Source organism: Humulus lupulus, chromosome 1 (genome assembly GCF_963169125.1).
Source record: "Humulus lupulus chromosome 1, drHumLupu1.1, whole genome shotgun sequence".
In the NCBI taxonomy this organism is placed as follows: domain Eukaryota; kingdom Viridiplantae; phylum Streptophyta; class Magnoliopsida; order Rosales; family Cannabaceae; genus Humulus; species Humulus lupulus.
The window spans coordinates 78,204,449-78,231,057 of record NC_084793.1 but is presented as its reverse complement, the minus strand read 5'-3'; the positions used below and the strand labels follow the sequence as shown (position 1 = coordinate 78,231,057).

The 26,609-nt window shown below is 35.6% G+C and overlaps 2 protein-coding genes and 1 pseudogene across 2 annotated transcripts; all 3 read left to right on the top strand.

Annotated features, from left to right (window-relative positions):
- The first annotated feature begins 6,352 nt into the window (after positions 1-6,352).
- On the top strand, positions 6,353-7,722 carry LOC133816997 (uncharacterized). Its single transcript, XM_062249371.1, has 4 exons — positions 6,353-6,623; positions 6,705-6,880; positions 6,978-7,152; positions 7,289-7,722. The coding sequence occupies exons 1-4, from the start codon at positions 6,353-6,355 to the stop codon at positions 7,720-7,722; spliced, it is 1,056 nt and encodes a 351-aa protein (XP_062105355.1).
- A 330-nt stretch (positions 7,723-8,052) lies between these two features.
- Positions 8,053-9,164, top strand: LOC133794913 (glutathione S-transferase PARB-like). The gene is made up of 3 exons (XM_062232357.1): positions 8,053-8,319; positions 8,400-8,448; positions 8,528-9,164. Exons 1-3 carry the CDS (start codon positions 8,170-8,172, stop codon positions 8,968-8,970), a joined length of 642 nt encoding a protein of 213 aa, XP_062088341.1. The 5' UTR covers positions 8,053-8,169; the 3' UTR covers positions 8,971-9,164.
- Positions 9,165-24,531: 15,367 nt separating this feature from the next.
- LOC133816978 (glutathione S-transferase-like) lies at positions 24,532-25,811 on the top strand (annotated as a pseudogene).
- Positions 25,812-26,609: the final 798 nt, after the last annotated feature.

Below are 26,609 nucleotides of genomic sequence, written 5' to 3'. Positions count from 1 at the left end.
CTTACCCATGATTTTTCTCTTCCAAAATCCCTCAAAATAGATGTTGCATTTGATATTGAGATCTTTATAGAGACAACGGAGATGACTAACAACAATTTCAGCAAGAAATTTGGCACTCACCGTGGGTTTTGGTAAGGGTTTCGTGAGAGAGAGAGAAGAGATAGAAAGATAGGCTTTTGGTCTTCTTGATATAATGTGATTGATATTTTGGGTAGATGGGGAATGTTTAGCATCAAAATGAAATAGTGAATAGTAGTAGTATTTTTTTGTAATAGTAGAGACTATTAAGCATAAATAATGAAATTTTTCGTTGAAAAAAAGAATTGTGCTGTTATTTTATTTTTTTAATTAGGAGACACTAATAGAATGTAAAATTTCCCAAATAGAATGTAACGCCCTGGATAGCCAAGACCGTTACACTGTGTGTTTATAAAGTGCCAGAATTGCTAATCAAATCATTAAATTAAAAGCGTGTTACTGAAATAGTAGAGGAACTAGGGTTAAAAGTGTTTTGGTCTCAAAAGTACGTTTTCATTACTAAACATTGTTTATGTACATGGGATCCCAAAATGGACAGTTTAAAAGCCATTTACAAAAGTTACAAAGTTTAAATACATTAACAGCCATACTGAGGAAAAATGAGCAGTTAGGTGATCTCTGTCCTGACACACTCCTCGATCATGGTGATCGAACGGCTGGCTATGTACATTTCACTTCGGAGCTCTCCACCTCAGGCCTGGTCCAGCTTGCTCTTGCCTTTACCTGCACCACGTAGCACCCGTGAGCCAAGGCCCAGCAAGAACACACATCAATAATAGAGCATGCACATTTAGCTGTCAAATCAATTTCTCATATAGCATCTCATAAACTCAAGCATATCAATAATCAAGTATCTCATATACAAAGCATTTCAGCTCATATAACACAATGCTCAGATGATAACCAGGGCTAGCGCTCACAAGCTGCTCCCTCTGTTATCTTTTCGTTTCTAGCTCCCAGTGGCCAATTCGCGTCCCATGCGCTAAATTCATGTACGGTACTCTTAGATCGCTTACACGTGTCCCTTGGCAATAATACCAACGATGACACAAAACAATTCTCGGGAGCACTTAGTCCCATCACATTCATACATTCGGGTGCAGTGTTCTTACCTTTCAATTCAATAGCTTTAATCCCTCGACACCTTGAGCACGATCCCACTCGAGCCCTAGCGCTCACCTAAACACAATCATGGCCAAAGTCAACATCAACCCTCAAGTTCAAAACCTAGCCCCGGGGCTAATCCCGAGCCCCTGGGATGTCCTAGTTCCACCAAACAAGGTGGTGGAACCAAACCCCAAACCTTAGGTCAAAAACCCTTGCAAAATACCCTAAAATCCCCTTCAGAAGGCAGGGTAGCGCTACAGCGCTCTTGGGAGGGCGCTATAGCGCTACAGACAGAAACCAAATCCCCTCAGCAAGATGGCCTAGCGCTACAGCGCCCAAAGGCTAGCGCTGTAGCGCTAGGCACAGACAGCCCAACACCAAAATTTCCCTTGTGCGATTTTCTCGAGCCAAACTCAACCAAACCTCTTCCAACTCTTACCCAAACTTAAAAACAACCTCATGACCACACTCCACTCTTCCCAAGTACCCTAAACCTCTAAACTCCAAGCACATGCAATCACAAACTCAAAATTCACCATAGCCACCTCCAAACTTCAGAACCCAACATAAACCAGCTGAACATCAGAACTAGAGCTTAGAATTCATACCTTTGATAGAATTTCGGCCACAAGCTAACCCTAGGCTCCCTTGGATTGCTGCTCCTCAGCCCTAAGCCTGAATTCCCTAAAGTTCCATTCAATTCAACTCAAGTACCACAGCTTAAAAAAACCAGAAACAGAAATGGATGAACTCTAAAATCTTACCTCAAGTATTGGTGAAACCCTGTTAAACCTCTGTCAATTCCTTAGCCTTAGATCAAAGTCCTTGAGGTTTAGATATCCCAGCTCTCCTCTAAGCTTTACTCCAGAAATTCACAAGAAACAGGTGAAGGAAAGTGTAAACCGACTTAGAGAAGCTCTCTCTGTTTTCCCTCCTTCTTTTCCCTTCTTTTTCAGACCCTTTTGATATTCTATAAATTCCACTATCTTAAAACCTCAGTAATACCCATCCTTAAAAGTCAAATGACCTTTATGCCCTCACAATTAACTCTAATCCTTTAGTCCACTTAAGGGTATTTTAGTCATTTTGCCTAATTTCCGCTACTTCCTCGAATGTCTCTATTATTTCCCGCTTAATTCCCGATACCTAATTAATCACCAATAGCATTCCTCAATGTTACAATAATCTCCAGCTTATCCACTAAATTCCCATTTACACCCCTGAGCTCACCCCGAGCCGGGTATAAATCCCCGCTATGACTTTTACGCTACTTTGCTCACTAGGATCGTCTCGAGCCACAGATCACAGACATATCCACATAATAATGTGGTCTCAACAATTATCACATATATCAAAGCAGTTATGCCCATAATGGCTAAAATTACGATTATGCCCTTCTAACCTAATCTGGGCCTATATGCACACTAACACACATAGTCATGCATCTCAAGTACTCAAGTAATCATATAACATGCTTAAATCATAATCATGCATCTAAATCATAATAATCACACATAATTCCCATCATGCCCTCCTGGCACACTAACCAAGGCCCTTAAGCCTTATTAGTGAATTTGGGTCGTTACATAGAACAAGTTCAAAGTTACTTTACCAATTCACCCATTAACCAATTTTAGCTGAATTGATTACCCCTACTACTACTTCAAATCTCAGCCATACACCGAGTAAAACAAAGACTAATATTCAAATCCCTCAAAAGTAAGTGAGGATTGAGTAATTTTCCTATATAAAAATATAATATATAGGCCTTGTTTGGCATGGCTTTAAAAGAGCTTTTGAGATCTCAAAGTAACTTTCAAGTGTGTTTGGATGATACATTAAAAGAGCTTCTTTAATTTAGAAGAGTTTTCTAGAGAAGTAATGACTCACCAGCTTTTCTAGGAAGAACTTCTAAAAAAAACACGGGAAGGTATTTTATTGTTTTAATGAAAATTTCATAATTTCTATTTTACCCATTTTTTTATGAAAGAAAAAATTTAAATTACATCCTTATCCTTAATTATATATTACGATATATTACACACATTTTTTATTCATCTCACAATAAAAACTTAGCAGCCATTTTTATATATAAAAAAAAACCAGTCATTTCTTCATCAAGAAAAAATTGAAGGTTAGTAATTTCTTTGATCTATTTTGTCTAGTTTCTTCATGAAGAATATAATATAATTTTCTCTACTTTTCATTTTTGTAACAGTCATTTTCAAAACAATCTCACTCATTTTTTTATCGACAAAAATTCAAGGTTAGTAATTTTTTTATTTATTTTTTCTGCTAATGGTATTCAAAGTTCTTATTAAACTATGATTGTTTTTCTATGAATCGTTTTTAAGTTTTTTAGCAACAATTCGTTTTAAGTTTAAATTTTAAACAAAGCGTATCTTTTATTATTTGTTTAATTTTTTTATTTTCTAAATAGAAATTAATTTCCTAACCATATTTAGATTTTTTTGTATTATAATATTCTATTTGAAATTTTGGTTGTTCATTTTTTTTTAGATCTTGTTGTATTATAATCAGATATTTATTTCTTGTTCTAGAAGTATAATGTGCTTTTTTACTACGCTCCTTTTTACACTTTCATATGCAAGGGACTAATTTTTTTCACATTCATTATTATTGTTCGTTATTTTATTTTTTATTAATTATAAAGGTTATCATAATTTTTATTCACATAATATATATATATACTAGTGTGAATCTAGTTTTGCACCAATATAGTTGAGAGTCATGAACGAGAAAGTCTTGGTTTGATGATCACCCAAAAGACACTCGAATTTAATTCAAGATGATTTTTGTTGGAGAACTAGTCATTAGAGAGTCCTGTTCATGCTATGGCATGCCTGATTATCTTCTCTTCTATCTATCATTGTTTCTTCGGAATAGTTTGTTGAGAAAGTTGGAAATTTGACTATGTAAAATATTATAAAGTTTAGATTTTGTTGAATTTGCATATGATGACCATAACAAACATGTATTATGTTCACAAATATCTTCTACATTGACACTTGTTTAACATAACCGATCCAAGACACCAAGATTTAGAAAAACCTTGCTATAACATAAGAAAATTTATAAAATTAATGAAAAAGTTTGTAACAAAAAAAAAAATAAACATAATTAAAGATAATTTCAATAAATATACTAGTAAATTTTATATAAATTAAAGATAATAAACACAATTTTATATAGAAGTAATTTACTTCCAATCATGAAAGGATTTTTGACCTGTCAGCCTACAGTACTTTTAGCCCAAGAAGAGTAGTTGTATAAATTTTGTACAAATAATAAAAATAGATTTTAAATGTATTAAGCTATTAAATAAACACAACTGTTTCTGTTAGATTGGTTGAGATTGAAAAAAAAAAACTGCAAAGAGAGTATGAGAGATAAAGATAGAAGCAGGTCAAAGAAAGAGAATGTGTGATTATTTCCATTTTTAGAAAAATACATTGCTATAAGTAGGACAAACATTGGTTTTTCAAAGAAAAAAAAAAGAATTAATGGGTGATGTACAACAAATAATAAATAAAATAAATTAATTATACAAAGATAAATATACACATAAAAAGAGAAAACATGCATGCTTAGAGATGAAATTGTTTGAGTATACTGATATAATTAAATTTGATTCACATATTGAAAGTATCTCATTTGCTTGCTTCTCTACAATGTGATCCTTAATATGATCCATGAGTGATCCAATTTCTCTTTCATTCCTTGTGATTAATATGTTGTCTTAATGACTCTTGATAAGTAGTGTTTCTATTAATCTTTTTGTTTTCCTCCTCTATCATGGAGGAGAGACCTTTTTCACACACACACGTTTTTTTTAGTTAAATTTCACATTATTAATAATTATTGCTCTCATTTTGAGAAAATAAAATATTATGTGTATATATTATTATTTTATGTTAGTTTGCATTTCTTATATGAAACATTTTTTTTAAATAGAATGACGAGTGAGGGTGAGGTAACACAAGGAAAATCAAAAGCAATTTGGGATCCACCAACACATGAGAAATGGATTGATTTAGTTGTAGAACAAGTGAGAGTAGGTAATAGAAATGGATTACATTTGAGCAAATTAGGTTGGAAAATTTTTATTGAAAAATTTTTCTTGCAACAAAAAGAAATTATGATCGAAAGCAAATGAAAAATCATTGGGATAATGTTAAAAAAGAGTGGCAACTATGGGATTCATTACTTAGAGGAGAGACTGGACTTGGTTGGAACATACATAGGCAAACAGTTGATGCTCCAGATGAATAGTGGGATGCAAAGTTACAAGTAAGTTTCTGTACAAAGCTTTTATAATTATGATTTTTTTTATAATTAATAATCTTACTATATATTTTGTTTCCTAATTAATAAATCATCAACAGAAATATCCGGATGTTGCTAAATTTCGAGTGAGAGGTTTAGAACATTCTTTCAAACTGGATGAGTTGCTTAGAGATGCTACTGCTATAGGAGCTAGAGCTTGGGCACCAATCTCTGGTTCACTACCTCCTTTATACACCGAGGATCATAATGATATAGAGATTGATGAAAATTTGGAGGAAAGTGATCATGAGGGAGTGGGTGATCCAATGAAAAAAGAGACTAAATTACTTGGTCCAAATAGAAAGCAATTTAAGAAGAGAAAAAAGAATAATTCTACAACATCAAAGTTGTCCAAACAACTTGATGAGATTTGTGAGGCGATCAAAAATAGGAGTTCATACATACGTACCGATCCACCGGGATGTAGTGTTCAAGAAGTTATCGATAAGTTAGTTACACTTCCAAGTTGTGAACCAATGAGCTCTCTTTTCAAAGTTGGTACTTCCTTGTTCACAAAGAAAGCAAATAGGGAAATTTTTGTAACTTTGAAGGAGCCTAAATATCAAATTGAATGGTTGAAAGAACAAGAGTTCGATTTCTAAGTTAGTTTTTATTTGTTTTTTTTTCTTGTCGAACATTGTGGTTTGTTTATTTCTTGAACAACGTGGTTTGTTTTGTTTCTTGAATTTAATATTTATGAAAGACACAATATATTTTTTTAATTATCTTTTTTATTGTATATAATCCAAAATAATACAATTTTATATTATATGTTTACATGTTTATCTTTTTTAAAGTGTATTATATCACACTCATTTATCTTATAAATAAAAATTATGTACATTTTTTCAAATACAAAATGGATAGTGACACAAATTCAGAAGACATGAATGAAGAATATATACAACAAGTCATAGCAGAAGAAATGGAAATTGATGAACTTGTCCTTGTTGTTGCAAGAACATCGGTATATTATCATAATAATTTTTTGGTTAAGGAACCATGTAGAAATTCACCTCACACTGGCTGGAAATTTATGATGGAAATTATGGATGGAAATGGTCGACGATGTCATGAGATGTTTCAAATGGAAAAACATGTTTTTTGTAAACTGTGTGATAGATTGAGAAGTTATAGGCTAAAATCTAGTAAAGTTGTGAGACTAGAATAGTCAATTGGTATGTTTATGATGATTTTAGGACATGGTGCAGGAAATAGAATGATTCAAGAGCATTTTCAGCATTCAGGTGAAACTGTTAGTAGACAATTTTCAAATGTATTGGAAAAAATCAGTATGCTTGCTTTGGATGCAATTAGACCACCTGAAAATTTTGATGAAGTCTCATATTATATACGAAACAATCATAGATATTGGTCATACTTTAAGGTATGAATACGTCATCTCCATATGCATATATATATATATATATTAACTCTCTATGTAGATTTTGATTTTATAATTTTTATCAAATTGTTATTAATAGGATTGTATTGGAGCAATAGACGGAACACATGTTCGAGTTTCACTTCCAGTAGATAAACAAATACCATACATTGGAAGAAAGGGTTGTCCTACACAAAATATTATGGCTGTATGTGGATTTGATATGTTATTCACATTTGTATGGGCGAGTTGGGAAGGAACAACACATGATACTCGTATATTTCTTGAAGCATTAAGAAATACACATCTTAATTTTCCTAAACCACCTAGTTGTATGTTGTAATCATTTATATTATTTTTGTGAATATGATTTGAATTTTTTTTAAAATGATAATTTTTTTTTTATTGCAGGTACGTATTACTTAGTTGATGCAGGGTATCCAAATATGAAAGGTTATTTAGCTCCATATAAAGGGCAAAGATATTATCTTCTTCAATTTCAACAAGGTAGTCAACCTAGTAGCTCTAAAGAAGTATTTAACCACGCTCATTCATCATTGCGCAGTGTTATCGAACGTTGTTTTGGTGTATGGAAAGCACGATGGGAACTTTTGCAACGAATGCCAAATTATAAGTTTGATAAACAAGTAACTATTGTTACTGCTTCAATAGCTTTACATAATTTTATCAGGAGAGAGACCATTAATGACATAGAATTTCCATCTTGTGATGAAGCAAATGATGATTTTCTAAATGACGATAACTCAAATATTAACTTAGTAAGAGATAAGAATGAAATGAGAGTTATTCGTGATAAAATCACAACTGAACTCATGCTTAGATAAACATGAGTATTAATTTTTTTTATAATTATGTAATAATTAAATATTTATTTTTATCCACGTGGTTAATTTTACTTATATTATTAATTTTATTTTTTATGATTGCAAAAAAAATTACTATTATTATTGTTATTTTTATGGACAAAATTGATATATATTATTTTGTAAGAATTTTTATATTATACTTACTAAACACTTTGAAAAAAAATTTAATGGAAAAAAAAAATTATTTTAAAGCATAAATTCAAACACTAATTCAAAATTAAAACTTTTACTTTTTTTTGTTCCAGTGTCCAGAAATAAAATAAAACTAAAAGTTATCCAAACATGCACATAATTATTTTTGGTGTCTTTTGTGTATCCTCCCGAAAAGGATTGATATTTTGGTTAGATACTTTCCATCTTCCAAATCTGGATATTTCTTCGGTACAAGTCTGGTAGTTAGTGGTAATGGCGATCATCAAACTCCATGGAAGCCCAATCTCAACCAACACACAAAGGCCTCTGGTTTGCCTCTACGAGAAAGACCTCGACTTCGATTTCGTTTCCGTCGACATGTCCGCCGGATCCCATAAGCAACCACCTTTCCTTTCCCTCAACGTAAGTAGTATTCTCTATCGCGCTTCCCTTCTTACTTCTCCCAAAATCAATCTCTCATCTTCTCTCGCCAAATATTGCAGCCATTCGGTCAAGTTCCAGCTCTCGAGGATGCAGATTTACAGCTATTCGGTGAGCCAATTTTTGTTTTTTAAAGCCTCCTTCGATTTTCATCAATCAATCTCTGAGTTTAAACATTTTTTTGGCGCAGAATCTAGGGCAATTTCGAAATACATAGCAGAGGAATACGCTGAAAAGGGAACGCAATTAGTGTCTTCAAACTCGAAGGAGAAGGCGATTGCGTTGGTGTGGATGGAAGTGGAAGCTCATAAATTTGAGCAAGCGGCGGCGAAATTGTCGTGGGAGCTGTTCTACAAGCCTATGTTTGGGATGAGTACTGACCAAGCGGTGGTGGAGGAGAACGAAGCTAAATTGGAGAAGATTCTGGATGTGTACGAGAATCGGCTCACGGAATCCAAGTACTTGGGCGGTAGTTGCTTTGGCTTGGCCGATCTTTACCACCTTCCTAATTTGCAGTGCTTGTTGGGGACGACTTTGAAGAAGCTGTTCGAGTATCGGCCCCGTGTTAATGCTTGGGTGATTGATATCACTGCCAGGCCTGCTTGGTCTAAGGTCCTTGCCTTGAGAGGTTGATTCCTAACCTAAGCCTCATCACTCATCAGCTACTTCGACTGTATGGTCTTTTTTCGACTTACTAGTCACTGACCTTGTCATCGTGCCCATAATGATGATGAATCTTCAATCAAAAATTGATTTTGATGTTTTGTGGGTTTTGTATGTTTGTTTTTACTCTTTGACCATAATAATCAATTGCGCTTTTCCAATTATTGTGTGGTTTTTTCTGTGTAAAATTGTGATTCAATTAAGGTTAGTCTGCTGAAATAGATGTTGCTTACAGAGGGAGCAAGGTTCTTTAAACAAACGAGCAAATGAAAGTTCTCTTCTAGTCATCTAAATATATCAGCATGATGATCATGGTACAAAGTTTGTTTCTTCTTTTCTAAACAAAAACACCTGCACACAGAGGCAATGTTTGCAAGTTCTGGTGATTCAGACAAACACAAAGCAAATGAAGGCTTATTGGAGACCACCTCGTTGTGTATGCGTCAATATTGGAGACCAACACCACCTCGTTGTTGGTCTTTTGATGTTCCTTGATACAATTAGCCTAGCACTCTTCGAGTCAGTGACCAACTCCCAATAGTAGATTTAGGCATAAAACAGAATTCGGTTGTGAGCAATAGCCAACTCTTTAGTGACGTTCGAATATAACAAACTTTCTCAGCCATCTTGGCTTCATGCGTGCCCTCTTCTCACGCGTTGCACTTTCTAGAATTGCTTGTTTCTTCTCTCTAGTTGGTGTGCGAGTTCTTCGGCAGCTGCATTTGGAGACTCCATCTTAGGTGCTTCATTTTGGGCTCCTTCATTTGTCTCCTTCTGGGCTCTTCGATCATCAGTCCATGTTTTAAATTCGGCTTCTAAGTATTTCGGGTCCAACAATACTTGGGTTGGTCTATCACCACTCCCATCCTCAAAAGTGACACGACACTGTCCTCAAGGTCAGTCAACCCATAGATTCGACAGAATGGCCCAAAGTCTTCCCAAGTAGCATCTTCAGGTGAGCTATGCGACCATTGGACAAGAAACTGTGGTATGGTTTGAGAGCCCCTCTTAATAACTCTACTAGCTACAATAGTAAGGAGTAGTAACAGGGGCCTATGTCCAAGATTCAGTTCAGGCAAGGAGAAGTGCTCTTGGGGCTGGTCACCACAGAATGGTTTGAGTAAGGACACATGGAAAGTAGGATGTATCCGACTTCCTTCAGGCAGTCCCAAGGTATACGCGATGGGTCCTGCATGTCCCACCACTGGAAAAGGACCAAAGTACCTTCGACAAAGCTTTGCATTTTTGCGATGGGCCACGATTGACTGTCGATATGGCTGCAACTTTACTAAGACTAGTTCTTCAATAGAAAACTCAATGTGACGTCGCTTCTTATTAGCTTGTTGACACATTTGGTGATGAGCTCTCTGTAGATTCAGTTTCAACTGCTGTAATATCGCGTCCCGTTTGGTTAACTCTTCATCCACGACCTGAACTGAAGTAGACCCACGAGTATACATGGGAATGGTGGGTGGTGGGCGCCCATACACAGCCTGAAAAGGCGTTAGACCAATTACTGAATGAACACTAGTGTTGTAATGAAATTCAGCCCATGATAAATATTGACTCCAACTCTTCGGATTTTCAGTGGTGAAGGCTCTTAAGTATTGTTCTAAGTACCGATTCGTTAATTCTGTTTGGCCATCGATTTGGGGATGATAAGCCGAACTCATCTTCAAACGTGTACCCATCATATCGAACAGTCGTTGCCAAAATTTGCTAGTAAACAACGGATCTTTGTCAGACACAATGGTGTGTGGCAAGCCATGGAGGCGGATGACCATTGTTGAAAACAGTTCATCAACATTAGTGGCTGAATATTGTGCGGGAAGAGCTCCAAAGTGAGCATACTTGGTGAAGTGATCTACTACCACCAAGATTGTTGTGAAGCCATAAGAATTCGGAAATCCAACAATGAAATCCATTGGCAGATTTTCCCATACTCGCTCAAGCAATTCCAACGACTGCAGCAACCCATACAGTGCGGTTGGAGAATATTTCATAGTCTCACAAATCAAGCAAGAATTGACAAAATCCTGAACATCTCGCCTCATACCATCCCAAAAGAAATTAGCATTCAAACGAAGGAAGGTTCGTTCCACACTGGCGTGCCCTCCTGCTAGAGTATCATGGAACTCTTGTAACAGTAGTTTCTTTAATGGGGAATGAACACTAATAACAAACCTGTTTTTATGCATCAACAACCCATCTCTCACAGTATACGCCGCGTCCCTAAACGTTCCTTGTTGTAATTGTTGATGAATTGATACCACGTCAGGGCATGTCTCGTTTTCTTGTCGTAATTCTGCCAAAAACTCAAACTGGCCCCCTGAAAATCGTTGTTGTCAGCTGTCCCAAAGGTGCTTCTTCTCGGCAAGATAAGGCATCCGCTGATGAATTCTCCTGACCAGCTTTATACTCAATGATAAATTGAAATCCCAACAATTTTCGCAGGCAATACTACTGTTCAGGAGTTTGAATAACCTGCGTGAGGATCTCTTTTAGACTCTTGGGGTCAGTCTGAATAATGAGCAGTTGTCCCAACAAGTATTGGCGCCAACGAGTGACTGCTTCCACCACTGCTCTTAACTCTCTGTCATAAGTCGAAGCTCCCAACAATCTTGGCCCAAACTTCTTACTGAAATAGGCTAAAGGATGGCCATCTTGCATTAAAACCCCTCCGAATCCCACATTAGAAGCATCCATCTCCACTACGAACTGTTTCGAAAAATCTAACAGGTGCAAAACCGGGGTTGTTGTCATTGCTTTCTTGAGATTAACAAAGTCAGCAGCAGCATCTTCATTCCATAAGAACTTGTCTTTCTTCAACAGGTTTGTGAGAGGAGCCGCCAGCGATGCGTAGTGAGCTACAAAACACTTGTAATAGCCCGTGAGTCCAAGAAACCTGTGCAGTTGCTTAATATTCTGTGGTTGGGGCCAATTGAGCATGGCGTCAATCTTGGTCGGGTTAGCCTCCACCCCATTTCGCGAGACTATATGCCCCAAGTACTCAATAGTGTGCTGGAAGAATGAACACTTGTTTCCCTTCACAAAGAATCGATGTTTCCGCAGTAACTGAAATACCAATCTCAGATGATGAATGCACTCAGTCTCGCTCTTGCTATAAACCAATTTGTCATCAAAGAAAACTATAACAAACTGACTTAAGTAAGGCTTGAAAACTTGATTCATGGCTTCTTGGAATGTCACTGGTGCATTGTGAGACCAAACGACATCACTTGAAATTCATAGTGTCTTTCGTGCGTTCAGAAAGCTGTCTTATGCACATCATGGCTGTCCATCCTAATCTAATGGTATCCCGCTCACAAATCGAATTTTGAAAAGATCACAGCTGCTCCCAACTCGTCTAATAACTCATCAATAGTTGGGATATGGAACCTGTCCTAGATGGGAATGTCATTCAATGCTCGGTAATCCACACAAAATCGCCATGTACCATCCTTCTTTTTAACTAGTAAAATTGGCGAAGAATAAGGGTTGGTACTGTTTCGAATGAACCCCACTTCTGATAACTCACTAATCATTTTTTCCATAATATTCTTTTGAAAATATGGGCACCTGTATGGCCTCACATTTACTGGAGCAGTTCCAGGCTGTAAATGAATCCTATGATCCACATTTTGAATGGGCGGAAGTGTATTTGGAGTGGCAAAAATTGTCGCATACTCACTTAGTAATGACTGGGCTGGAGGTGTAAATTTCTCTTGTAGTTGTTCGAGTTCAGTTTTCTTCGCCACTGGTTCTTTACTCCCTAGGTGTATCCTCCACGTACAACTGACTCCACCCTCAGATATTAGTGTGTTCAACTTAGTACACGAAATCTGCCTTGCCATCCAATTTCACTGTTGCTCCATTCCATTGGAATTCCATCGTTAACGCCTTATGATCATGAACACAAGGTCCAAGAGTCTGCAGCCATTGCATCCCCAACACTATATCCAAACCCCAAATCGGCAAAACATACAAATCTACCACAAATTTATTTCCTTGCAGTATCAATTCAACTTCTCGGCACTGTTTAGAGAAGGTTAAGAACCGCCTGTTCCCCATATAAACCTTAAATGCCTTGCTCGGTTCCCATGAGAGTTGCAACTTCTCTGCCAAAGCTTCTTGAATAAAATTGTTGTTACTTCCAGTATCAATCAAGACTTCTAAAGATTCAGATGCATGCTTGGCCAATATCCGAAAAATCTGTGGATTAGTGTAGTTGGATAAGGCATTCAAACTTACCTCCTCTTGAATTTCTTTTTCTTCGGGTTCACATGCTTCACCTCCCGCCCACATCGTCACCTTCTTGACCACACAGAAGTAACACTCAGTTCTTGCACTTATGCCCATAATTAAACTTTTCGTCACACGTAAGATACACAGACCGTTGTCCCTCATCTCTTTCAATTCTACTGGGGTAAGACGCTTGATGGGAAGTTGAGATAGATTAGAACTCACCCCTGAACTTCCTAGATTGATAATCGGTCTTGGCTTGTTTCTCGTCTGCGTGTTTGTTACCTTTCGACTTGCAACACCACTGAAATAGTGTTCATAGAGAGGCTTTCCCAAAAAATCTTCATTTCTATCTTCGAATAGTTGGGCCTTCGCCATAACATCAGCCAAGTCTGTAAGTGCAGCCATGAGTAGCTCACGTCGTATTGGTAGTTTCAACCCCCACACAAAAAAAATCAGAAACATAGTATCGGGTACCCCTGAGATTTGAGTCATGAGCTCTTCAAACTCAGTTTGGTATTGCTCGATTTTCCTAGTTTGTGTTAGCTTCACTATCTTCCCAATGGATCTTCGCATATCGATGACCCGTATCTCTTGCGTAGCTCCTGTAAAAAAACTTCCCAACTGGTTAGCATACCTCCCTTCTCCATCCATTGGTACCAAGTCGCAGGGCCTCCCTCCAAATGGATAGCCACCATTGCCAAACGCATTTCAGGTTCAACCTTATGAAGAGCAAAGAACCTGTTGATTTTATAAATTCGATTCTCAACCTCACCTCCATCAAACGTGGGCACCTTCACTCGCAACGTCTTCAATATCGCATTCAAATCCCGTGAGTCCGAATCTCCTCCATTCCTACGAGTCACGAAGTGATGACCTGTTCCTTTTCAATTCCCACACTACGATTACCCTCTGTGGTTCTTGAAGCAGTTGGAGCTTGAGAAAGATTACCTAGTCTTTTTTTCATGTCCAAGCAGTGTTGCAGCCGAGAAGAAATCTTCTCCATCTGCAAATCCACATGGTCCTTGAGATTAGTTTCCATAGCCTTCAATAGCTCAGCAATCTCCTCATTCCTCATGGTTCCAATACCTCTCAATGAAAGAACCAGTGATACAATTAGCCTAGCACTCTTCGAGTCAGTGCCCAACTCCCAATACCCAGATTCTCATTCAACATGAAAACCATCCAAAATAGAATTCCCAAATATATATCAGCAAGAAATAGAAACAATACAAAAATATATTTAGGCATAAAACATAATTCCGTTGTGAGCAATAGCCCACTCTTCAGCGGCGTTCGACCATAATAAACTCTCTCAACCATCTTGGCTTCACGCGCGCCCTCTTCTCACACATTGCACTTTGTGAAATTGCTTGTGTTCTTCTCTGTGGTTGGTGTGTCAAGTTCTTCCGCAACTGTATTTGGAGACTCCATCTCAGGTGCTTCATTTTGGGTTCCCTCATTTGTCTTCTTTTGGGCTCTTCGATCATCAGTCCATGTTTTAACTTGGACTTCTAAATATTTCAGGTCCAACAACACTTGGGCTGGTCTATCATTCCTCCTACATGAAATCGTGCCACCGGGACCCCCTGTGATCTCTCATTGAAATAGTGTCATCGGGACCTACGATGATCTTTGTCATTGAAATAACACCAAACAGTAAAAGATATAGCTCTGGTAATACCACACTCCAGCATTCCACCCAAACTTTGGTTATCCAATAACCACTTAAAAAAATCTTTCAAAATCTCTTGGACTCAAGATTGAGGTTGTTTAAAGAAACTTTCGCTACTAGTGAACCATGCATATACACCCCATTCGGAAAGATGGTCCGGAGCCTGCTGCTTGTTGGCAGACTCATGACTCGCCAATGATGGTTAGCCTCCCATGAGTTTAGAAATTACCTGAAAATTGATTAGCTTTTAAGAACTGTTCTGATGTTTAGGCCAATTACATTCACCATGTTTTTCTTTTTAATATTATATTCTTACGAATTTGGGATATATATTGGGATATATATAGAATATATTATATGTTCTATTTTCAATATATATTTGAATATATGTAGAGAGCGTTGGAATCCATCTAATCTATAAAGAGACGGGATGGGACAAGTACGTTTTAACTAATAAAGAAGTTATGCAACATATATATTGCATAATCCAGCTAAGCTATGCAAATTTATGTGTCACGTTGATTAATTGATTTTTTAAAACAATAATTTTATCAATATGATTAAAAATAAACAATCAAAATTATGAAAGGCAGTCAGTACTTATTGATGTTACACTATACTAAAACATCATCATAAAGTTAGAGTTGAAGTACGATTGGAGCTCTTGTTTTTTTTTTTTACCTTTAAAAGGTGGTTTGAAGGAGCCATTGGAGATGGCCTAAAGGAAACTAAATTCTTACTTTGTGTTGATATATGCTAATATTTTTATACTATATTTTGAAATTAAAAAAAAACTTAAAAATTATACTTTATGAAATAAAAATGTTCCGAAATCGTAAAAATGGTAAATAAAAAAAACCGTATATGTGAAGTAGGCTTCAAAAGGAATTGGACCCTTCGGATGGGGCAAAGCATGAACTGTGAAAAGATTTAATGAATCAATCGAAAGACACAAATCAAATTATAGTTTCTTGTACCACATATTTTTCCAAAAGGAGAACCGAATTACATATATTAAAGTGATCTCGGCATAACAATATATTAGGACTGCCAAAAGCTAGTGATAGTGACATGGATGATGGACTGGACTTGGGTCAAAAATAACCATTTCCCACCCGACCAAAACTTGTTTTATAACAAAGACACTTCGACCAAAGTTGGTTTCATTAATAAACGATCATGCTACTTTGTCTTTTTAGTTTAGTTCAAAGACGTAGCAAGAAGTATGACATAATTCTTCGAGTGAACAGAATAAGGTATATATCTTTTTAATTTTAAAAGGGAAAATTACATTCCCTACGGTAATTGAAAAAAAAATTGATTTATACGGTAATGTAAATTAATTACTAAAATACGGTGATTACTATATCTTCCCTAGACTAAAATACCATCATAATAAGACTGAGGTCATGGTATACACTCATTTGCCAATAACAAAAAAATCTGCTGACACACATCCATTAGTCTAACTAATCCATTGACCTGAGTCAGAGGAACTATCTTCTCTCAGCCCAGGAGAGGTTGGGGTTTTCTCTAATATCAACTATTTTCTACTTTTTTATTTTATTGTCTTAGTATCGTACATAAAATTTCAAATTAAATATGTCATTTTTCACTTTTTTTTTCACTCCATTAATATTACTTTTTATATTTAATTTGTTTACAGTCCTATTTTTATTTAAATTGATATAAATGATCTTTCAATTTTATTATATATATATTCATAAATTTTTGTAACATATATTAATAGTAGTAGAAGAGATAGTGATAAAAAATATTATATTGTTTTGAAAATCATAGCTAGTTAAATCTACACTCAATGTTAAACTAAAATTTTAATCTAGTCAAAATTTAAGCTTTGTTGTAAAAATATATTTTAAAGTTAAAAAAATAATTTTGTAAATTTTTGTAACAATCATGTTAAATAAATTTATAAATATTTATGTAAATATTAGTTACAAAAATAAACTTTTTGATTGTGAAATTAGTTTTGCAAACTGTTGTTACAAAAATGTAAAACTTATATATAAAATTATTGTAATTCACTACTCTCTAACTGTATTTTTATATAAATATATATATATATAATAAAGTGTTTTATAAATAATGAATATCTTAAATTTATATTTTTAAGCTGTATAATATAAATTTGATGTGAACTGTAATTTTTTGGTACAATATTGTAACATATGGAAAATTATAATATTTTTATGTAAATTTTGGTTACGATTTCTTAACTATAAATTATTTTCGTAAATGTTAGTTACAAAAATATCTTTCCTAATTATGAAACTAGATTTGTAAACTATTGTTACAAAAATAAAAAATTAGTTACGATTTTGTTCGTAAGTTTTATGTACAAAATAATTCTAAAACTAATTTTTGTAAATATTATTTACAAACACGTAAAAGATATTTACAATTTTGTAACAGATATTTATAAGTTTGTAAACGTTGATCACAAACATTATATTTTACTGCTTTTATTTAAGATTTAAAAGTCACTCCGTATTTACACTTTTGCCACTCCGTGTTTTTATCCAAAAATTTCGTATTTTTGTAATATACCATATTTTTTTAACTTTTAATGCATTTTTGTAGATTTCTCATTTTAAAAGTTATCCACAAAGTTTATTAATAGAATGGACTCAGTCACTAAGTCTCAGGTTTCGAAACAGATGCTTCTGGAGCTTAACTAAAAAATAAATAGATATTAATTTTAGTAATAAAACAATATTCTCTAAGAGTCAACATTTTATCTTCAATAGAGGAATAATAATAATAATAAAGTTACTATGGTGAGAGATACGAATAGCCACAGCAAAGGAACTATCTAGTGCACAATATGTAAGCGCGTACGAATTGTTCCATTAAAGTAATATAAACTACAAGAAATTAGACTAAGTGCTCCTTTCAGATTACTATTTTAAATTTTAATTATTTATTAATTCTCTTATTTATATACTCAGATTTATAATGAATATTCTCATTATACTATTTCTTTACACAATAATACATTACAACAACACTTAGAACTATGTGCTCAAATAAGAGTAATTTGGGAAGTCTCATGATAATAATAAGTAAAGTTCAACTAAATATATTTAGTGTCTAATTTTAATTAACTACTCTTAAAAATAGGTAGTTTTCAACTTTTTCTTATAAACTATAATAAGAACATCTCTCCTTCAATGTCAAAAAGTTGTTTGAATGATATATTTATCACATTTTATAAAAGGTACAATTCAATTGTGTTCTAAAAAATATGTTAAATTTACCCAAAATATAGTTAACCAAATTTAGCACATCAATAAATATTTTTTAATTAACCATATTTCTATTAATTATTATAATTGTGTCGTTGACAATTAATGATCAATCATATATTATTTTTTATTTATTTTTTTAATGACAAATTTTTTGAAATAACGGTGTTGTTTGGTAACTATTAAAAAAATTGTTTTTTATTTATTTAATTAAAAATTTGATAATTAAATATAAAATAGCGTTTGGTAACTCTATTTTTATTTTTTATTTTTTTAAATTTTAAACAAAATTTATTAAATTTTGAAAATAGAAAATTTTCACTTTCAAATTTTTTTTAAACAGTTTTCATTTTTTCCTTCTCTTCTTCAAATTAACACATCACATTGTTAAACAAAAAATAAAAATAAAAGTTATCAAACACGTTTATTATTTTTTGTTTTTAAAAACAAAAAACAAAAATAGTTACCAAACATATTTTTATTTTTTAAAAATAAAAAAACAAAAATAAAATATTATTTCTATTTTTGTGTTTAAAAAATTTAAAAACAAAAATTTTACCAATTTAGATAATAAAAAATTTAATTTTTGTATGTTCTCAACAAATATTAGATGAATCATTAACTTTTTTTTTTTTGTATTAATTTGCATTTTATGCATTAGAACACAATTATAAATATTGAGCCAAATATTAAATCTTTTTTTTTTTACTAAATTTTTTACTGCTCTAAAGACAACAAAATCACTAAATAGATCACAACAAGTTGTCTCTGCATTTTTCCAACAGTAATCATCAATTCAAAGGATAAGAACTACTCCCAATTACAATTTACAGGCGTGCCAAGAATAAACACACTGCCTCACTTCCTACTTTATAAAGATCTGGGATTTAACCGTTTTAGTAATCATCATCGTACTTTTTATTCGTCCCTAATAAACTATTCATCTTAGCAAGTCAGGCAACCATGACAGTCAAGAAAGTCCACGCAAGCAAGGACTCAGAACCTGCAATGAGAGTTATGGCTTGTCTCCATGAGAAAGAGTTGGCTTTCCAGTTTGTTTCTGTAGACATGAAAGTTGGTGAACGACAACCTTTTCTTTCTCTCAATGTATGCATATGAAGAATTCATTTTCATTCTTTCAGTTTTAAGTTTTCCCAAGCTAATTTTACTCAGGTTCATGTTAGAAATAATATATCATAGAAGAACGTAATATATATTATGTTGGACGCCACAACACGTGAAAATGTAATTACTTTATTGATATAGAAGTAATTACACCAAGACTTGATTACAATTCTTGACCACACACACTAAACACTCTAGCTTACACTCTTTGGAACACTTTTAGATGCACTTTATGTACTCACTCTTTGACTCACTTTTGGGACACTCACTTTTCTACTCTCTTGGACACACACATTACATTTGTATTTATAGGCTACCAAGGAAACATCTACATCTTTCTAGAATTTTCTAACTTTATAATTTATTTAACTACTTTCTTCACTTTTCTAAATGTTTCTAGAACTTTCCATATTGTCTAATTAGTTCTAAGCTATTCAAGAACTTTCTAGAATGTTCTATGTTCTTCCTAGTATATTCTAGAACATTCTAGAATTCTAGAGCATTCTAGATACGGTAATGACTTTTAACACTCCCCCTCATTACCGAATCTCTAAGCTTCTTCTCTTTTGACGAGGTTTAGTTGAGTTCTGAATTTTGAAAACTTGATTGTGCTTAGTCCTTTGGTGAATATGTCAGCAACTTGATCATCTGTGTTGATTTGTTGCATCTCTATTTCTTCTTGAAGCACTTTTTCTCTCAGAAAATGATAATGCACTTCCACATGCTTTGTCCTTGCATGAAATACTGGATTTTCTGCTAGACGAATAGCAGACTGATTATCACAATGAAGTGGCATTGCATAGTCTGTAAATTGATGTAGATCCTTCATTAGTTGCATCAACCATGTACTTTCCTGAGCTGCCATTGCTGCTGCTCTATATTCTGCTTCAGTGGTTGACAAGGACACCGTTGGTTGCCTTTTGCTACACCAAGATATAGCTCCAGATCCAAGCTTGAATACATACCCAGTAGTCGATCGACGGGTATCATGATCTCCAGCATAATCAGCATCACAGTATCCAACTATCTTAACCTCTTCCCCTTTCTTATATAAGAGACCATAGTTAATGGTATCTTTGACATACCTCAACATTCGTCGCACTGCTTCCAAATGAGGTTTCTTTGGGTGTTGCATATACCGACTTGCTACACCAACTGCATACGAGATATCTGGTCGAGTCAATGTTAGATAAATTAGACTACCAAACAGCTGTCGGTACATTGCTCCGTCTTGCAAGTCCTGCCCTTCATGCGCGCATATCTTGGCATTAGTCTCCATAGGTGTTGAGATGGGCTTGCACTCGAGCATTCCAAACCTTTGCAACAATTCTTTAGCATACTTTTGCTGACAGAGAAATAAACCTTCCTTAGTTCGGTCAACTTCTAATCCAAGGAAGTGTTTCAATTCTCCAAGCTCCTTCATTTGAAAGCGAACTGACAGGTTCTCCTTTGTTTGGCAAATTTCTGCTTCATCATCGCCAGTGATGATGAGGTCATCGACATATACTAGGACAACTGCGATCTTTGGATCCCTTACTTTGACGAATAAGCTTGAATCTGCATGCGCCATGGTATAACCGCTCTTTACTAAGAACTCAGCAATCTTGCCATACCATGCTCGTGGAGCTTGCTTCAATCCATAGAGCGCCTTTTTCAGTTTACAGACATACTGAGGATGAACTTTATCCTCAAATCCTCTTGGTTGGACTATGTATATTTCTCGATCTAGTTCCCCATGTAGAAAGGCGTTCTTCACATCCATCTGCCATAGTCTCCAGTCTTTACATGCTGCAAGCGCCAGCAGGACTCGTACTGTTGTAATCTTGGCAACTGGGCTGAACGTCTCATCATAATCTAGCCCATACTGTTGAGAGAATCCACGAGCTACTAACCGAGCCTTGTATCTTTCAATTGAACCGTCAGGACGAGTTTTTACCTTATAGACCCATTTGCAAGAAATGGGTTTTGCTTCCTTCGGCTTTGGCACCAGCTCCCAAGTCTGATTCTTCTCTAACGCAGTTATCTCTTCTTTCATTGCTTCAAGCCACTTGGAGTTCTGGTATGCTTCTTCATATGACTCCGGCTCTTTGAACTTCTCTTCTTCAGCTACAGCAGCATTGGCGTATTTGGGATTTGGCTTCCGCGCTCTTGTTGATCTCCGAAGTTCTGGTTGGCCATTGTTTGCATCATCTTCTGTTCTTTGATGCACTCCTGTTTGCCATGGACTCTGTGTTGTGTCTTCGTTGTCTTCTTCACTTTGTTCTTCTTCATCTGTTTCTGGAGTTGAAGGTAACTCAACAATTTGCTCCCCCATCTTCTTCTGCAAATTGTCTTCTATTTCCTTAGAATCTGGCAACTCTTCCTTTTGTGGTGACCACCATGATGAGGCTTCATCAAATACCACATTCCTTGATGTATAACACTTTCCAGTATTAGGATCGCAGCACTTCCACCCTTTTCTTTGGCTATCGTATCCCACAAAGATACATCGAATTGCCTTCTTGTCAAATTTGCTACGTAGATGACTTGGCACGAACACGTAGCATACACAGCCAAACACTCGAAAGTGACTTACTGCAGGTTTACAACCCCACAGTTTCTCAAAGGGTGAAATGAACCCTAACTTTGCTTGGGGAAGTCTATTGATCACATGAGCTGCTGTCTTCATACCTTCTGCCCAAAATCTTCCTGGAACATTCTTCGCATGTAGCATGCTTCGACATGTCTCTGCAAGGTGTCGATTCTTCCTCTCAGCTACTCCATTCTGTTGTGGTGTATTGGCACATGTGAATTGATGGCGTATGCGGCACTCTCGTAGGTACTGAGAAAATTCATCTGATGTGTATTCACCGCCATTGTCTGTTCGCAGACATTGAATTTTCTTGCCAACTTCTCCTTCGACTATTTCTTTGAATTCTTTAAATTTTGAAAAAGTTTCGGACTTTTCTTTTATAAAGAACACCCATACGTACCGTGAGAAGTCGTCAATGAATGTAACCATGTACCGCATGCCGCTGATCGATGGTTGCTTGACTCGCCCGAATACGTCAGAATGAACTAGCTCCAACGGTGCTTTGGCTTTGAACTTTGAGTCTTCATACGGTAATTGATGTGCCTTACCGTATTGGCAGCCAGCACATACAGTCTCTGTTCTAACTTCGAGTTGAGGAAGACCCTTCAGCATAGATTTCTTCATCATCACCTTGAGTTTATGATAGCTGACATGTCCTAGCCTTGCATGCCACAAATCTGTTGTTTCGTTCTTTCGAGTCTTGTCTACATAAGCTGACTCTGCTGACATTACATAGACAGACTCTAAACGTTGTCCTCTCATCATCGGTGTTCCAGAGATTTCAAGATCTCGGTAGATCTTGACATCTTGAGGACCGAATACGACATGGTGGCCCGACGCCGTAAGTTGCGCTACTGACAATAAATTTTTCTTCATCCCAGGTACATGGTAGACATCCTGGAGTGAAACTTCTTTTGAGCTGAATCTCGGCGTGATTGTTGTTTTACCGATGTGAGCAATCGGTAATCTTGAGTTGTTGGTTGTTACCACTACACGACCACCTTTATATTCTGTTATGTTCTCCAGCTTCTCTTCGTCTCCTGTCATATGATTTGAACAGCCAGAGTCGATTATCCAATCATTATTGTAGTCGATCTTTCCTGGAACAGTAGCTGCTAGAGCTAATTCTTCTTCCTCCACAGCGAAAGATGCTTCTGCGTCCCATTCTTCATCGCTTATCTTTTCTGCATTTGACGTGGCTGCATTACCTTCTGCAGTTTTCTTCTTGAACCAGCAACTTTTAGCCATGTGGCCATACTTTCCACAGTTGTAGCATTTCCCATCAAACTTATTGTTATTCTTCGACTGGCCACGCCGGTTGTCTTTCTTTTGAGCTCCCCCTGTTTGGGAGGTTCCATGATGACTATCCTTGTCATCATTTTTCTTAAAATTTTTGCTAGCATTTGGTCGAGATCGACCTTTCTTATCACCACTAAAGAGTGCTTCTTCGTCACTCTTTAATGAGATTCCAGATGTTTGCTTAGCTAACGCTTCTTGGTCAGCTAGCAAGTTTTCCAATTCAACAAGAGAAGGTTGGGTTGGCCAACCTTGTATTGCAGCAATAAAAGTTCTAAATTCTGGCCTTAATCCATGAATAATAATTCTTCTAATTCTAGCATCTGACATGCCAGCAGCAGAGTCTAATGCAGAGATTTCGCGACAAAGAGATTTTACCTTGGTGAAGTATTGGTTGATCGTCATGTCGCGCTGCCTGATTGAGAGAAGCTCATTCTCCAAAAGCTGCAATCTCGTATCATTCTTCTTGGTGAACAGTGATGCGAAAGTATCCCACGCTGCCTTCGGTGTCTTTGCTGGCCTAATGTGCTCCAACATTTCATCTTCAACTGTGGTCTGAATCGCAAACATGGCTTTGCCCGCTTTAATCTTCCATTTCTTCAAAGCGGTTGCATCTTCCGGTTGTGTGACTTCATTGCCACCAACGATCTCCCACAAGTCTTGGCCTTGGAGATATGCCTCCATGTGCATCGACCACGTGTTGTAATTTTGGTTGTTAAGTTTCTTAATTCTGCCGACCACTTGAAGGTCACCCATCGTGCAAACTCTGTAGTACTAAACCACACACGATCACTCTAAGAAACTCAACAAAGGACTCTTTCGGTACGACCCTGATCCGGCTCTGATACCACTTGTTGGACGCCACAACACGTGAAAATGTAATTACTTTATTGATATAGAAGTAATTACACCAAGACTTGATTACAATTCTTGACCACACACACTAAACACTCTAGCTTACACTCTTTGGAACACTTTTAGATGCACTTTATGTACTCACTCTTTGACTCACTTTTGGGACACTCACTTTTCTACTCTCTTGGACACACACATTACATTTGTATTTATAGGCTACCAAGGAAACATCTACATCTTTCTAGAATTTTCTAACTTTATAATTTATTTAACTACTTTCTTCACTTTTCTAAATGTTTCTAGAACTTTCCATATTGTCTAATTAGTTCTAAGCTATTCAAGAACTTTCTAGAATGTTCTATGTTCTTCCTAGTATATTCTAGAACATTCTAGAATTCTAGAGCATTCTAGATACGGTAATGATTTTTAACATATTAATATATTTAATTGAAGAGTGAAAATATAAAAATACAATACAAAGAATAAATCAAAGCCGAGCTATGAAAAATACACAATTGTGTCTGTTTAGGTAAACTTGAAATAAGCATTCTCTCTATTACTAGAAAATACTGCGGAGACTAAGACTATTGTGTGTGATACTCTATATTTATGTGTCTTAGAATAAGAGGAGAAGCCTCATTTTATAAGTTTCATGGAGAGTTAAAAATGTGTGAGAATCAAGTGCATTAATGCTTAAATATCCAACAAATCTGGAATCTTAATTTCTGAAAATCAATAAGAATTAATTGCACTTATTCTGGTAATATTAATTCTTACTTAAAGTGAGTTTTTCACAATCAATCAAAATTAATCACACAATATTCTGATATCTCAATTTGACCAAAGTGATTTACCAAAATCAATAAGAATAAATCACACAATATTTAGATAATCTCATCTTGATTTGATGAATGAACACCATCTTAGGCATCAATTTTTTTCCAACAATTCATATATTTTTTTGGTTGGATGAAGCAACCATTTGGTCAGGTCCCAGCTTTTGAGGATGGAGATCTAACGCTCTTTGGTAAGACTTTTTACACTAATTGGCTTTGCTCTATCAGTTTCACTTTCAAATAAATTAAATGGTACCTTCATATGCGCAGAATCAGGGGCAATTACTCAATACATATCCAACGAGTATGCTGACCAGGGAACAGAGTTATTGTATTCATACTCAAAGAAGAAGGCAATCGGATTAGTATGGTTGGAAGTAGAGAGCCATCAGTTTGATCCAACAGTAACAAAATTGACATGTGAGATGTCTTAAAGCCAATGCTTGGCATGGGTACTACATATCTTGCAGCGGTGGAGGAAAATGAATCTAAGTTAGCAAAGGTTCTAGATGTCTACGAAAGTCAGCTGGCCAAGTCAAAATACTTGGCTGGGGACAGCTTCACTTTGGCAGATCTTCACCACCTTCCTCACATACAATACTTAATGAAGGCCTGATCCAGGAAGTTGTTTGAATCCCGACCCCATGTTCATGCTTGGGCAGCTGATATAACAGCAAGGCCAGCTTGGTCTAAGGTCGTAATTGCCATGAAAACCGAAGCCTAAGTAGATGGAAATAGTTTTTGTTGTTTTTGAACTCAATAAGTTATTGCTTTAGCATTTTAAACTTTAATACAAGTCTTTGTTTTTTCTGTCCATGTTCAATAAAAAAACACTGACTTTTCTGCAATTCCTTCAAATAATATTATTTTATCTTAGAATCAAATAACAATAAAGTAATGACATGTACACTTAAAATATGCATCCAATTATTACACACAACACAAAGAAGTGTCTACTTTTCTAAAACAAATGATCCTAATTTAGATAAATGTGATTAGTTAAAAAACTACACGTCACAATCTGTAATAGTATGTAATATTTGGGTACACATATCATTACTCTACCTACACATGTATTCTCAATTTGAAATTAAACACATGCAATATTTCTGCATCGCCATGCAAAATCTATTAGAAACAACATACACCACGGATAAAAAATCAGTGATGGTGCATTCTTTCATAGCTCGTGTCTGTGATCACATTCAAAAGGTAATTACTGTGATACTAAATAATCAACTACTTTGTGGCGCTCAAGTTCTACAGAACTATAACCCAAATCTTTCTAAAGACCTCTATTTACCGACTTTTTCAGAAACTATAATTATAAAAGATTAGAGAGCTTAAAAGAAAGGATTTGAGAAATGCAAACAAGGTTTTTACGTGGTTGGGGCGTTAATGAGCCTTAGTCCACGAGTTAGTTGTATTAGAGCTTAGAGAGCTTTTGACAATGGAGTTTTCTGCAAGTTTGAGCAGAGTAATTGCTTATAAGAAAATCTCGGACCTCTTCCCCAATGCACCACCATTTGTATTTATAGGCAAGATGGTGCACTGGGCTTGGGCTGGGCTAGTCCGGGCCCAATAAAGGTGTAAGTACCATTGGCTTCTCTGATGGGAGCCCAATACAAAGGATTAAAATATGAAATATACATTAATTAAAGCCCATTGGGCCAGCCCAAACAATATCTTATTATAAGACACGCGAAAAACTGGTGTTTCAGTCTGGGTGTTATAGGCTACGA